At 39.3% G+C, this 12,884-nt stretch overlaps 1 protein-coding gene across 1 annotated transcript in view; it reads right to left on the bottom strand.

Moving 5' to 3' along the window:
- Window positions 1–12,884, bottom strand: part of smurf2 (SMAD specific E3 ubiquitin protein ligase 2) — a 229,678-nt gene that overhangs the window by 32,005 nt on the left and 184,789 nt on the right. Inside the window, exon 12 of the mRNA XM_059948311.1 lies at window positions 944–1,154. Coding sequence (XP_059804294.1) covers window positions 944–1,154 — 211 coding nt within the window. The remainder of the gene's footprint in view (window positions 1–943; window positions 1,155–12,884) is intronic.

Genomic DNA, 12,884 nt, shown 5'->3' with positions numbered 1-12,884 from the left:
AATCCTGGCCATCACAACCGTACTGCTACAATTAAAATTGAACACACAGAAATTTAATCAATATTCTTCTGCAACCACTCACCTTCAAATTTGTCCAGGCAAGTAAGTATAACTTGAAGCAGAAGTGCAAGTACTAGATCAAGGTTCAGTTTATTGTTATTTCAACTATATAGACAATTCTTCTTTGTGAGCCAACTTGAAAGAAAAGGAACTGATGTACAAAAAGACTCAATTAGAAAGTGTAACACACACAAAATGCTGGAGGAATCAGCAGGTCAGGCAGCATCAATGGAGGCAAAGAAATAGGTTTTGGGCCAAGATCTGAGGAAGTTGATTGTTTATTGCTCTCCATAGATGTTGCCTAACCTTTTGAGCCTGCTCCCATGAGTGTGCGTTATTCTGGATTTGCAATATCTGAAGAATCTTGTCTTTATGATGCATTTTCTAAATGTTTCCAATCTTGGGAAGGTGATTATCATTTATGTAATTCTAAGACAAGTTAATTTTGAACAAAACTATTCAATTTAAAGGATTAAAACAACTTAAAAACTGCACTGCAAATTGGAACATAGTCTTCTTCTGATAAAAGGACATATCCTGATGATGAAATAAAGATCGATCGGACATTCCATGAAAGTTTAAAGTAGAGGGCAGGCAGCACATGCAATCAGGATTGCCAGATATCAACCAGCTAGATACACCCTATCTATATAGGCACCATGCAGAGCATTTGTCTTGGGGACAAATGTTCTTTACACTGCTCTATGCAGGCTGTCAGGCAAGAGCCTATGTTTGGAAACAGTATCATTTCTTTTATTGCAATTAGAAACAGTGCTATAGCCTCCCAAAAACCTTCACAGAAATAAATAATATCATGGCCCAAAGCCATTTACCAACAGCTGTACTGTTTTAGAACTTTCAAGACAGAATAAAGAGTCTCTACCTCAAAAATCTCCTCTCTGGAAACTTCAATGCGACAGTGACCAGCCTGGGGCTGTTGCTGTGACAGCTCTTGTCTGAGGATCTTGAGCTTTTGGACTAAGTCTCGTTTATATCTAGGCACGGTGAGGCATTCAGCTTCATCAGGCAGGAGAATTGGAGGAGCTGGAGGGGGTTGCTGCTGCTGTTGCTGTTCCTTCAGGTGGTTCTGGCGACTGGACAGAAAAACAGAAGACAGATGAAGACAAAAGCACTTTAAAATGAACCTAAAGATTGTTCTGGTAGAGAACTGTTCATAGCAGAGAGTGAGTTACACACCATCAAAACATGCAAAATCAGACAGATCCATTCTCTTCACCTCCACAAAAGCTGTAAATTGCATGAACTATTTCCAACAGATATCTGTGCTTAATTTGCTGGAGATTAAGAATGATTTACACCTAGGAAGATAGGACTGCTGTATAAGGATAGATTGGTTTAACTATGCTTGTATTTATTGAAGTTTGGAAGAATGAGGAAATCTCATTAAACTATAGAAAACTGATGAGACTTGTAAGGAGGTTGTTTCTCCTCATTGGGAGTTGACAATGAATCAATCCATGAACACTACCTCACTATTTTGTGTGTGTTACTCACTATTTTTGCTCTTTTTGCACTACTTATTTAATTAAAATTTTAAAATATATTTATTGCAATTTATTATTTTTAATGTATTGTTCTGTAATGCTGCTGCAAAACAAATTTCACAATATATGTCAGCAATGTTAAACCTGATTCTGAGTCTAGAACTGGGGGACAGTTCCAAGATACAGGGTAAGACATTCAGGACAGATCTTATTCTCCCCATATTCCCATCAATTCCCCTCCTACTTCTGCCATTTATCTGCAAACAAGAGCACCTGGAGGAAATCCATGCAGTCATGGAAAACATACAAACACTACAGAGAAAACAGGCCAGGAATGAACCCAACCAAGTCTTCCAGCAGTGAGACAGCAGTCTTGTTGGTTGTCCTAATTTTCCTTTACGGAGAAGGCTGAGGGGAGATACAAATCGGGAGTTTTAGAATGACCCCACAAGTACTTAACTCAATACATTGTTTAAGATTTACCAGTCCTGCTGCTAGACATTTCATATTTTTTTCTGCTCTTTTGTCTACGTTCACACCCTATAGCATCCTTCATAACTATTATAAACATCAGCTTTATTTGTCACATGTACATCAAAACATATAGTGAAAAGCGTCATTTGTGTCAAAGCAAATCAGTGAGAATTGTGCTGGGCAGCCCGCCCCCCCCCCCGACTTACGGCATCAACATGGCACGCTCACAACTCATCAACTCTAACCGTACATCTTTGGAATGTGGGAGGAAACTGGAGCACCCAGAGGAAACCCACACAGTCATGGAGAGAACGTACAAACTCCAGTTTAGCTTTTTTTAAGATTAGCTTAATTTGTCACAGGTACATCAAAACATAGTGAAATCTGCTGTTTTGTGTCAAAATTCGCAAGGATACTGCTGGACAGCTCACAAAAATAATGTCAATATATTAAGTTTATTAAAGTAAATTATATGCCCTTTGCTTTCTATGTAGTTTAGATGGTGAATGGGAAATGCAGGAACTGGGGAAATGGGATGTGCTTCAAAAGCACATCACCGCCCACAATTTGCTTCTGGATCCTGAGGTTGCAAAAAGCACTGCAAGAGTATATTTTCCCTCTTCTAGTGACTGAAAAGTAATTCTCCCAGCAACAACTCTCCTAGCCTCAAATCCCTATTCTGAGGAGTGACAGCATGGGTGATCCAACTGGTCAATTTTAAACAATGTTTTGAGTTAAATACTTGTGGGGTCATTCTAAAACGATGCTGATCGCAGATCTTGGGATTTTACAGCAGAGGCCCTGGTAAAGAGCAAGAGAACAGAGACAGAAGAGAAAACAAAACGTCTGCCAAATAGAAACCCTTCTTCAGTCTAACCCGTAATCTAATTAATACAGCAGCTGCATGAGAAAACATTTATAGACTAAACAGGGTCATTCTGAAAGCAATAGTAATTCTGGACTGCTGATTCTTGCTTCCACCAATCATCAAGGCCAAGGCCAAAAAGAACTTCTCAGATTTAAGAGTACCATTTCAAAATACAACATCATGCCAATCCTTACACCTTTGATCTAAGTTCTGCACCACGTTATGTTCCAAGTAACTGATTGGCAAGAGCCTATTACTGACAAAATGCTGTTTATATTAGCAACCTGGCTGGGACAGTGTTCCTGGCTGACTGACCACAGGAATGAGGGAATTTTTCAGTACTACCCATTGGCAATAAAATGAGCAAAATCTTTGGCAATTGTTGCAAATCTCTGCAGCTCATAAACAGATGGCCTTTCAGGTACTTTTGATTCATTGTTTTAACAGTGTGTTTTAAATAGCTATAATTTGAAGGATAATAAACTTTTGTGCCTCTGTTTAAAACTGCTTAGTTAGTCTAAAGAACAATTTCAAATTAAATAAGTTTCACTTTTGGGATTGTAGTACTTAAAGCTTTCACATTTAGTCTGTGCAGTAAGCTATTTTCTGAAACAAATAAACACTGAAAAAAAAAGGGAGGGGGTTTAAAAGGCAAACAGGTAGTGTAGTGGTTAGTATAACCTTTTGCACAGTCATCTGTAAGACTGGGCTTCAAGTCCCGATGCTGTCTGTACGGAGTTTATACGCTCTCCTCGTGACTGTGTGGGTTTCTTCCAATGTCCACCCACATTCCAAAGATATACAAGTTAGGGTTGATAAGTTACAGACATGTTATGTTGGCACCATAAACAGTGATATTTGCGGGTTGTCACAGCACATCCTTGACATAAATTAAGCATTTCACTGTATGTTTTGATGTTTATGTGATAAATAAAGACAAAGTTTAAGACCAAAATTTCAGCTTTAACAATACTGATGAATTTTCATAGTTTCTAAATTTGTGAGGGAATGGTTTTTAATACAATGAGAAATTTAAAACAAAAATTAACTTTGTATCAGAGAATCGTTAGTTTTAAATTATGGCTTAATTTAAATTCAGATTCTCATGGCAATTTCTGTGTGATTTGCATTCCATCTATTTGCCTCCAACTTTTGGCTGACATCAACAAAAGGAAACCACTTAGAGTGCACCTGCTGTACAGATCAGGGCACTGGACTTTTCAGGTTACATTGTAACTCATTTTAGCCTCTTGGAAAGACTCTGAGGTGATTCCAAATTCTGCACAGAGACCAAAAAGATGGAAAATATAAAATGCAAAAAAATTAAATAAAACACTGTTTACTAAGTACATGTTCTGGTTATTCTCTGCACATTTTCTCCTTCCCTCAGACAAAACTCAAAACAGCCTTTTCTTTCCACCAGTAGTTTTTACATTAGCAAGATTTATTATTTTTGGATAAAAATTCCCCATGCTACTGGCCACAAGCTACTTTCATCTTGGTGAAAGACTAGACTATGAATGAGCCAGGGCTTAACTGGCAGCAGTACAAATATTGCTTAGTGCAAAATTACAATGAAAATCGTAGACACAGCCATGCAAACACACATCACACCTTCCAAGTGAAGAAGAAATAGGGAGCATCCCAAAGACAACCTCAAGTCTGCTCTACCACTGTGAAGACCATGGTCGATCTGCTGTTTGGCATGAATTTCACATCTCCGCCAACAGCTTTCGATTCCTCTATAGTATAAAAATATGTACCTTGGCTTTGAATATACCACATGACTCAGTGCCCAGTCATTTGGGTTACAGAACTTCAAAGATTCATGGATTTCTGAGAGAGAAATTCCTCATCTGAGAAGGGCAATGGCCAGCTCTGCTTAGTCTCTCCTTCTAATGAGAATCTTCCATCCCTGGAGCCAATCTTGTGTTTCCTCAATGGAAAGTATGATTTTTTTTTTGGAAAATGTGACAAAACTATTCACGTTCGTCCAGGTGCAATGTCACCAATGTACTAAATAATTGCATCAACACATCTTTACCTCTGACTCAAATCCTAGTAAGTTGACCCCTGCACTATGGAGGGGTTGCATTCCAAGAAAGCCATCAATGTCATAGTTTTCAGCATGGGAATCTCCTTTTCCCATTGAATCTTATCCTATAGGATAGTGGTCGCCAACCAGTCGATCGCGATCGAGCGGTCAAACTTTGAGACTTTCCCAGTAGATCCCGAAAAAAAATCAAAAATAAATACACAAATACATTATGCCTCATAAACACTTTGATGCAAATATGTAGTAACTTCTACTTTGAAAAAGGACCACTTGACAACTTCATGCCCAAAAGGAACAACTTTATCTAGGATGGTAAAACGATAATTCGCATATGAAGTTTTCACTAATGTGCACCCAGCAGAAAAGACCGGAAGGAAAACCCCGCAACCCCAAAAACAATCTCTCTTTACAAACAGTTTCCGTAGCGGGAGTATTGCTATATTATTATGATCCTAATTGGTATTAACTTTTCTTTATAATGCTCACATTACAACCTTTCTCCCCCTTTAAATTATAACATTCCCCAAATGTCCAAGAAATGGGAAACAAAAACAGTGGTGTCATTAGCTTGCGTACCCCTGAAACACAAACCAGTGTCTCAGTAAGTTTACCAGTACCAGGAAAGTTGAGGAGCTGAAATCAGGGTTGAAGGCCAAGCAAACATGCTGCTCAGAGGACGTGGGTTGACACGTGTTAAAGAACTTGTAACTCTGTGAAAGTTTTTCACGACAGTTTGATGAATCCCTGGATGTAATGCAAACAGCTCAGCTTGTTGTATTTGTCAGAATGGCTTTCCAGGATTATACAAAAAATGGACTTCCTCACTCTTTTGCACTTAAAGGAGAGAACAAGAGGTGAGGATAGTTACAATGACTTTTAAATAAGTCTGTGAAAATGACATCCCCATTCATAAAGTGGTGGCAATTACTACTGATGGGGCCCCAGCAATGCGTGGTGTGCTCATTGGTCTTTATAGCACTGTGCCATAATGACCCTGATTTTCCCAACTTCCTGGATTATCACTGTGTGATTCATCAGCAGGCCTTGGCTGGGAAAGTCATGGACTTTTTTCATGTAATGACACTGGTGGTCAAACTAATAAACTTGATTCGAGCAAAAGTGCTTCAGCACCGCTTATTCAAGGCATTATTGGATGAGCCTGATGCCACTATGGCCTGTTTTGATATGCTAGTTACAGTGTTTTCTTGGTTAAATTAATTTGAAAGTTTGACAAAAGCATTTTATGTAATTAAAATACAATTAGCCCAAATAAAGGGGCTCAAGTTGAAAGTACAATCTGAGCTGTTTTTTCTCTAAACAATTTAGTAGGTCACTAAGGCGGAGGTAGGTGATATTGGGCTTAAAAAGGTTGGTGAGCACCACTAAAGGATATTTTTCCTTTCACACTGAGAAATTCTACCATTGGTGAAGTGACTGTGTCACTATTTAACAGTTGAGGCAAACATTTAACCAGCTCTCTTAATCTATCTCCATCTCTCTCTAGGCTCTCCGCAGCCTCTTATCGGGTAAGGGGATGGGGCTCGAGGATCTGGGTCCATGGGGAAAAAGTTGGTATAGCTAGAATTTGGGGGGGGGGGGGGGTTATTGTAATGGGTTAAAGTGGAAGTGGAATAAAGGTCAAACACGAGGAAATCTGCAGATGCTGAAAATTCAAACAACACACAAAATGCTGGTGGAACACAGGACGAAGGGTCTCGGCCCGAAACGTCGACAGCACTTCTTCCTATAGATACTGCCTGGCTTGCTGTGTTCCACCAGCATTTTGTGTGTGGAATAAAGGTCAATGGATTTCTTTAAGGTGTTGGCTTTGGCTCCAGTGATTCCCTACAATATAGCATGTCAGAAAAATGCCTTGCAGATGAAAAGTGTAGCAGCACTGCACTCTTGTGATCCCTATTCATGCTTTTGGACTACAGCGGACATCACAAAGGAGGCCCATACTATTTAGTGACTAAAAATTTTAAAAAAAGGTAAGGAAATTAGTACAAAATATAAAAGAAACATTTCATTTTGTCGAACTTATTTCCCACAAATTCCACAGGAGTGAAATTTATTTTGTATCTCAAATTTTAGGGTAGTGATTTATGAATTCAAAGATGGACAGTCACATGTAGGAACTGTTTCTGATTAAGGCCAGCATACCACTTGCTTTCCTAAGCACTTGCTGCAACTATATTTTAACTTTTGGTAGTTTTTATACAGAGAGTCTCAGATGTTTTTGAACATCAACGTTACCTAATCGCTCACTGATTTGGGGAGAAACCCTAATTTCTGTTTTCTGCACTGCATCTGCTATGCTATTTCTCACTTGCTCAACTTGACTACATCCCATGAAGCTTCACCAATCTGATCACATTATTGGCACAATGAAAATACTCCAATTAATATATTAATCACATACACCAAGATACCACTCAACAGACAAGTACAACTTTGCACAACACAACTTGCATCCTGAGTTTCAAATGAGGAACATTACTCAGAAAAAAAGTCAATCAAGCTTCAAAATTTGATACCAATTACAGAAGTTAGGATGCTTATACTCACAGGCAATGTAGCATCAGCATCGCTTGAAAAGACTCGGTTTTGAAACAAATTGGACAGTGTGAGTTTCCCATATTTTACAAATGCATTAACACTAAATTCACCAAGAGGTGTTTTTTTTTTGGGGGGGGGGGGGGAGGTGTGTCCAGGGATGAGTAGCACCTCTGGTGAAAGGGCTTGTTGTGTCCTTTCCAGGGCAGCCCACTCACCTTTGGTCCCCAGCACACACTGATCTCTCACCTGTGGCTCCAAGCAGCAAAGTCAGCCCTGGTGGATTGGGCAGAAAAGATCTTCAGCGAGATCCAATGGCCAGGAAGACAGTACTGTAACATTCTGAGCACAGTGAAGGCCACAACAAGGCACAGAAGTCATAGTCATCCACTGCAACCATGGAAGACCCCTTGTTTATTTGTACCTCTGGACCCAAACTTCTGAAGTTGAGAGAGTGGCACTGCCTCAGTGTGACAGCTTTTCCACTATAAAAACTCTTCTGTACAGGCTTCCTGTGAATGTTGAACATGATGGATAACCACCACCAAACTTACCAAAATTAGACATGAGAGTATCTCATTTATGGCAACTCATAATGAGACCAACAAACAGTGTGGCAATTTGAAGAAATTTTTTTATGTCTCAATTTTTTAGCCTTTAATTGTTAAAAGAAAATTAGCACTTTGTTTTTAAAAAAAATATATGATCTCTATTTCACAGCCTCTAAATATTTTAGAATCAAATTAAACCATCTCAACACTTTTTCTTGTTTCGGATTCTGCACAAGCTAAATGATTTTTCAACCTGATTTGTCAAGGAGATTAATAGGTTACACAACTCACATAACCAGATAACAAATCAGCTTTGAAGGTGAGACACCTAAACTGTTCCCCCAAATACTTAATAGATTTGAGAGCCAATAAGCAAGAGCAATTGTCACAGTGGCTGCCCTTTGCAAAATCCGGGCTGTTTAGTTTCACCAGAAAAAAAATTCTCAGTATTAACATATTTATAGCAAGATACTTACACATTGAAAAGGAACATATTACTACATTCAAAGCCCTTTTTAGCCTTGAGTTCTACTCATCACATTTCCCCCAACTAAATGAGTTGACCTCACCACTCAGTGAAATGCAAGATTTGTTCTGAACATAAGAATACAAGAAATAAAGTAAAGTCTTATGGACCATTGAGTCTTGTTTGCTATTCAACAATACTGTGGCTGATTATTTCATGCTGTTTCTCTATCTCCTGACTTCTCTCATGTCCAGGCATCTGCATTCAAAACTGCAACTGGCAAAGACCACATCTCTGCAGCCGTACAAGGAAGAGGCTTCCAAAGAGGTATTCCTTCTTGTTTCACTTCTAACTTGTCTACCCATTATTCCGATATTGTGGCCCCTGATGTTCTAGTCTCCTCACCCAGGAAGAATATTTTTATGTCATGCTCAGAAATGACAGCTCATAGTAATTTATGTGTTTTGGAACAGAAAATTTCCCCTATGGTGCAACCACTGAGTCATAGCTGAACTGGGATTCTTACTAGAAATCCTAGGGAACAGGTGACTGAATTATGCTGTGTGTATAGCTTCAATGAAGTGCCTTTTACATTTTAACCAGTCCTCCATACAGTCAAATACATTAACTCCACTGCCAAACTTGGGATCAGAAAATTAATTTTACCTCGGATTGTGCTCAAGGTTTGGGATTTTCGCACTCTTGTAACAAAGGCTCTTGCAAGTCATGATGGAATTTTAACAGCAAACTTTAACTGCCATCAGCAGCTCTAAATACAGCAGCAAACAAGGCCAAAGCTACTGGCAGCAGCAGAGGCATTACCAAACGTACTGGTTTTGCCATACATCCTATAGATTGGTACGGTAGCTAGGTGATTAGGGAAGTACTTTACAGTGTCAGCTGTAAAAGTGCGGTTCATTTTCTGTAAGGAGTTTGCACGTTCTCTCAATGACCATATGGTCTTCCCCCAGGTGCTCCAGTTTCCTCCCACATTCCAAAGACGAATAGGTTAGGGTGAGTAAACTATTAACGAGCTCAGTTGGTGCTGGAAGCATGACGACACTTGCGACTATCCAAGCACATCTCAGACCATGTTTGTCACTGATGCAAAACAAAACATTTCTCTGCAACACACACACACAACACTGGTGGAACTCAGCAGACCAGGCAGCATCTACGGAAGAGTACAGTCGGTATTGAGACTCTTGGCCAGGCAGCATCAATGGAAAATGTTTTGGGTAATCTTTAATCTTTAGTAAAGTAATCTTTACTAGGAGAACAATTAACCTTCAGCTTAGTCCATCTAATGAAACATGCTGAAGTTGTTCAAATAAGGAGTACTTGAGATACTAACTGCCTTTTTAGGCTAACCACCTTCAACTGTGTTATTGGTCACTTCCTTTTACAATTAGGTCAAAAGCATTAAGTGTCAGTAAAGATTGCACAATGTGCAATTGTATTTGCAGTTCCTCAGACAACAAAGCAAGTCAATGTTTCCATGGAGCAAGACCTAGAAGTTATTCAGGCATGGGTTGATAAATGGCACTAGTGCTTGACAATGACCACTTCCAATAAGAACATCCATTCTTCTCTTTAATACTGTCAAGGTTTTCTCCATCTATGCACCTATACACCAGACACTTAACTGGACCAGCCAGGCAAGTACCATGACTACTAGAGAAGTTAGAGGCTGGGTATTTTACTGGGTTTCAATTTCTCTAACTTCCAGTAATTTCTCCCATCTCTGCCTTTTCTTCTCACCTACCCATCTTCCTTTGGTGCCCCTTCCCCATCACTTTCTTCCATGGTCCAGTGTCCTCTTCTATCAGATTCTTTCACCTGTCCCCTATCAGCTTCTTACTTCATACTCTCTCCACAACCCACCCACCTTCCCCCTCACCTGGTCTCACCTATCACCTGCCAGCTTGTACTCCTTTCCACTCTCCCCACCTTCTCATTTCTGGCTTCTTCCCCCCTTCCTATCTAGTCCTGATGAAAAGGCTTGGCCCAAAACATTGACTGTTTATTCTTCTGCCATCTGAGCTATTCCAGCACTTTGTGTGCATGGCTGAGCGTAACTCAAACACTCAAAAACATGAGGTATCCAGACATCCAAGCAGCCTACTTGCTAATTCAACCTAGCATTCAAAACATTCACTCTCTCCACACCAATGCACATGGCTGTAGAATGTGCCATCCTTCAAGTGCAGTATAGTCACTCACTGAGGTACCCCCAAAACTGTGATATTGAGGAAGGAACAGAAGGGAACATGAGAACACCACAACAATTTGGGATGAGCAATAAATGCTGGTCTTACTGGTGATATCCCCATGCTGTAAATAAACTAGATTATCAGTTTCCTGCATTAATTCATTGTGTGATGCTCCCACTTTAACAGCTTTTTCCCTAACCCAACAGCTCAGGGAAATTAAGGACTGATTAAATAAATGTTGATGAGAATGACGATAGTGACCACAAAACTATATGCTTAAGACATTTCCTTTAATTAAATACAAAAGGAAGCATTGCTTGTTGAGACCTCAATGCTGCACAAATTGTTTCCAAATATCATTAGAAACTGATGCATCTCACTGGTGTAATTTTTTTTAAAGAAAGCCACAAATGCAACTTTAGTGTCTGCCTTTCAAACCTCAGACTTTGCCATTAACCACCTGCCAGACAATCTTGAGGTTCTTTTCAGAAGAGGCATGTAGCCAAGTCTAAAGCCTTGCTTTTTGCATTGCTTGAACAATTTACTGAAACTTGCAATTTTAAAACTGTATTCTCAAGCAGTGGTTTTCTTAAATGTTTGCACCAAATTCAGAAATGGCCACCATTGTACAATTCAATGCAGGTGATGCTGATTTCTCGTCCTTATTCACATGAAAGTCCAAACAGAGTCAGTTAACTATTTTACTATGAAAGCAATTGCTCGCTCCAGGTGAATGATAGGCAAAAATTTCCCACTTGTGTGATGGAGATAAGATTAGAGAAGAGGAGAGTCAAAAATTGGAGGCTTAAAAATAACAGTACGTGCTGAAACCGTTGAAGAAAGTAGACTGGAAATATATTCTTATGAGACATAAATGTTATGAGGTGGGAGAAAAGTTGAAAGAGAAATGGTTAACAGAGTTGCAGATTTCAATTACAAGTTCAGGCCTTTTTCATTTCCAGAAACTGGCCACATCAGCACAGACCTTGGATAAGACCTCCAATATCTTTTGAATAAATGGCCACTTCACACAGAGAACATTTCGAGTGTACAAGTTTCCCTTTAAAAGAAATGTTCTTGAAATATCAAAATTGAGCAACATGAAAACAATCAAATTGCTACTTTCTCGATGCCATACCTGATGCCCATATCAGCCATTTCAGTATTAGGTATTCCACTAGTGGAGAGCAACACTGGTCTGTTCCAGCATTACTCTCCACTGGTGGAATACCTAATACAAAAATAACATGAACACAAATAACAGCAGATTATCACTAATGTGTCATTCTGACATTTCAGTTGTTATGAGCCATGAACAGACTAGATTAAAATAAAAACAAAAAAGTTACCTAAGCAATGGACACAAAATGCTGGAACTCAGCAGGTTAGGCAGTATCTATACAGAGGGACAAACAATTGGTGTGTTGGAACAAGCTACCATCAGACTCATTGCCAAAATTTATTTGGGCCTACATGGTCCGAAAGACAAGCTGAAGAAAACAGGGCATTTCACTTGTGATCTACCTTCTAAAACATGCCCAATCTCTTGTATCCGCAAACCTGGTCGTTAACTCACTGTAATAGAAGCAACTTGAATAATAATTCTTCAACAGCTTTGGAAATGTGTATAGAAACTATTTGCTTTTTATATTAAAAATATCAATCATTCATGTGGCTTCACAAAGCAAACAGGGAATATAAAGAAATTAGGGCAAAAGACATTTAAAAAGCACTGACCATACAGCGAAGACATGGTCTTATTCAAAGTTCAATATGGCACACTTAAGTCATGTCAATGAAGTAACAACATGAATTGCTTCAGCCATCTGTGTCTAAGCACTAACAAATTGACCTTATTATGGTCGCTGCTAGGGACATCCCAGGGCAAAGATCATTGCTGCTTTTGATGAATTACATCTGCTAAGTCTGAGCACTGTTCCTGCTTGTTTGTGCATGATGGGAAGGAGGACAAATGTATAGTTCTGGAGACTCCAGTACAAATAAAAGGGCTTCATTCTTGCTACACGTCCCTCCCTTCACAAATGTCAACAGGAAGTCTCATCTTATTTATGACTTGCCTAGCAGACACCACTATGGTGCCAACTAATAAAAGCATCCTAAGATCTGAGCACACA

Source organism: Hypanus sabinus, chromosome 23, assembly GCF_030144855.1.
Source record: "Hypanus sabinus isolate sHypSab1 chromosome 23, sHypSab1.hap1, whole genome shotgun sequence".
NCBI lineage: Eukaryota > Metazoa > Chordata > Chondrichthyes > Myliobatiformes > Dasyatidae > Hypanus > Hypanus sabinus.
The sequence above is the reverse complement of the archived record's forward strand: the minus strand, read 5'-3'. Positions and strand labels throughout refer to the sequence as shown.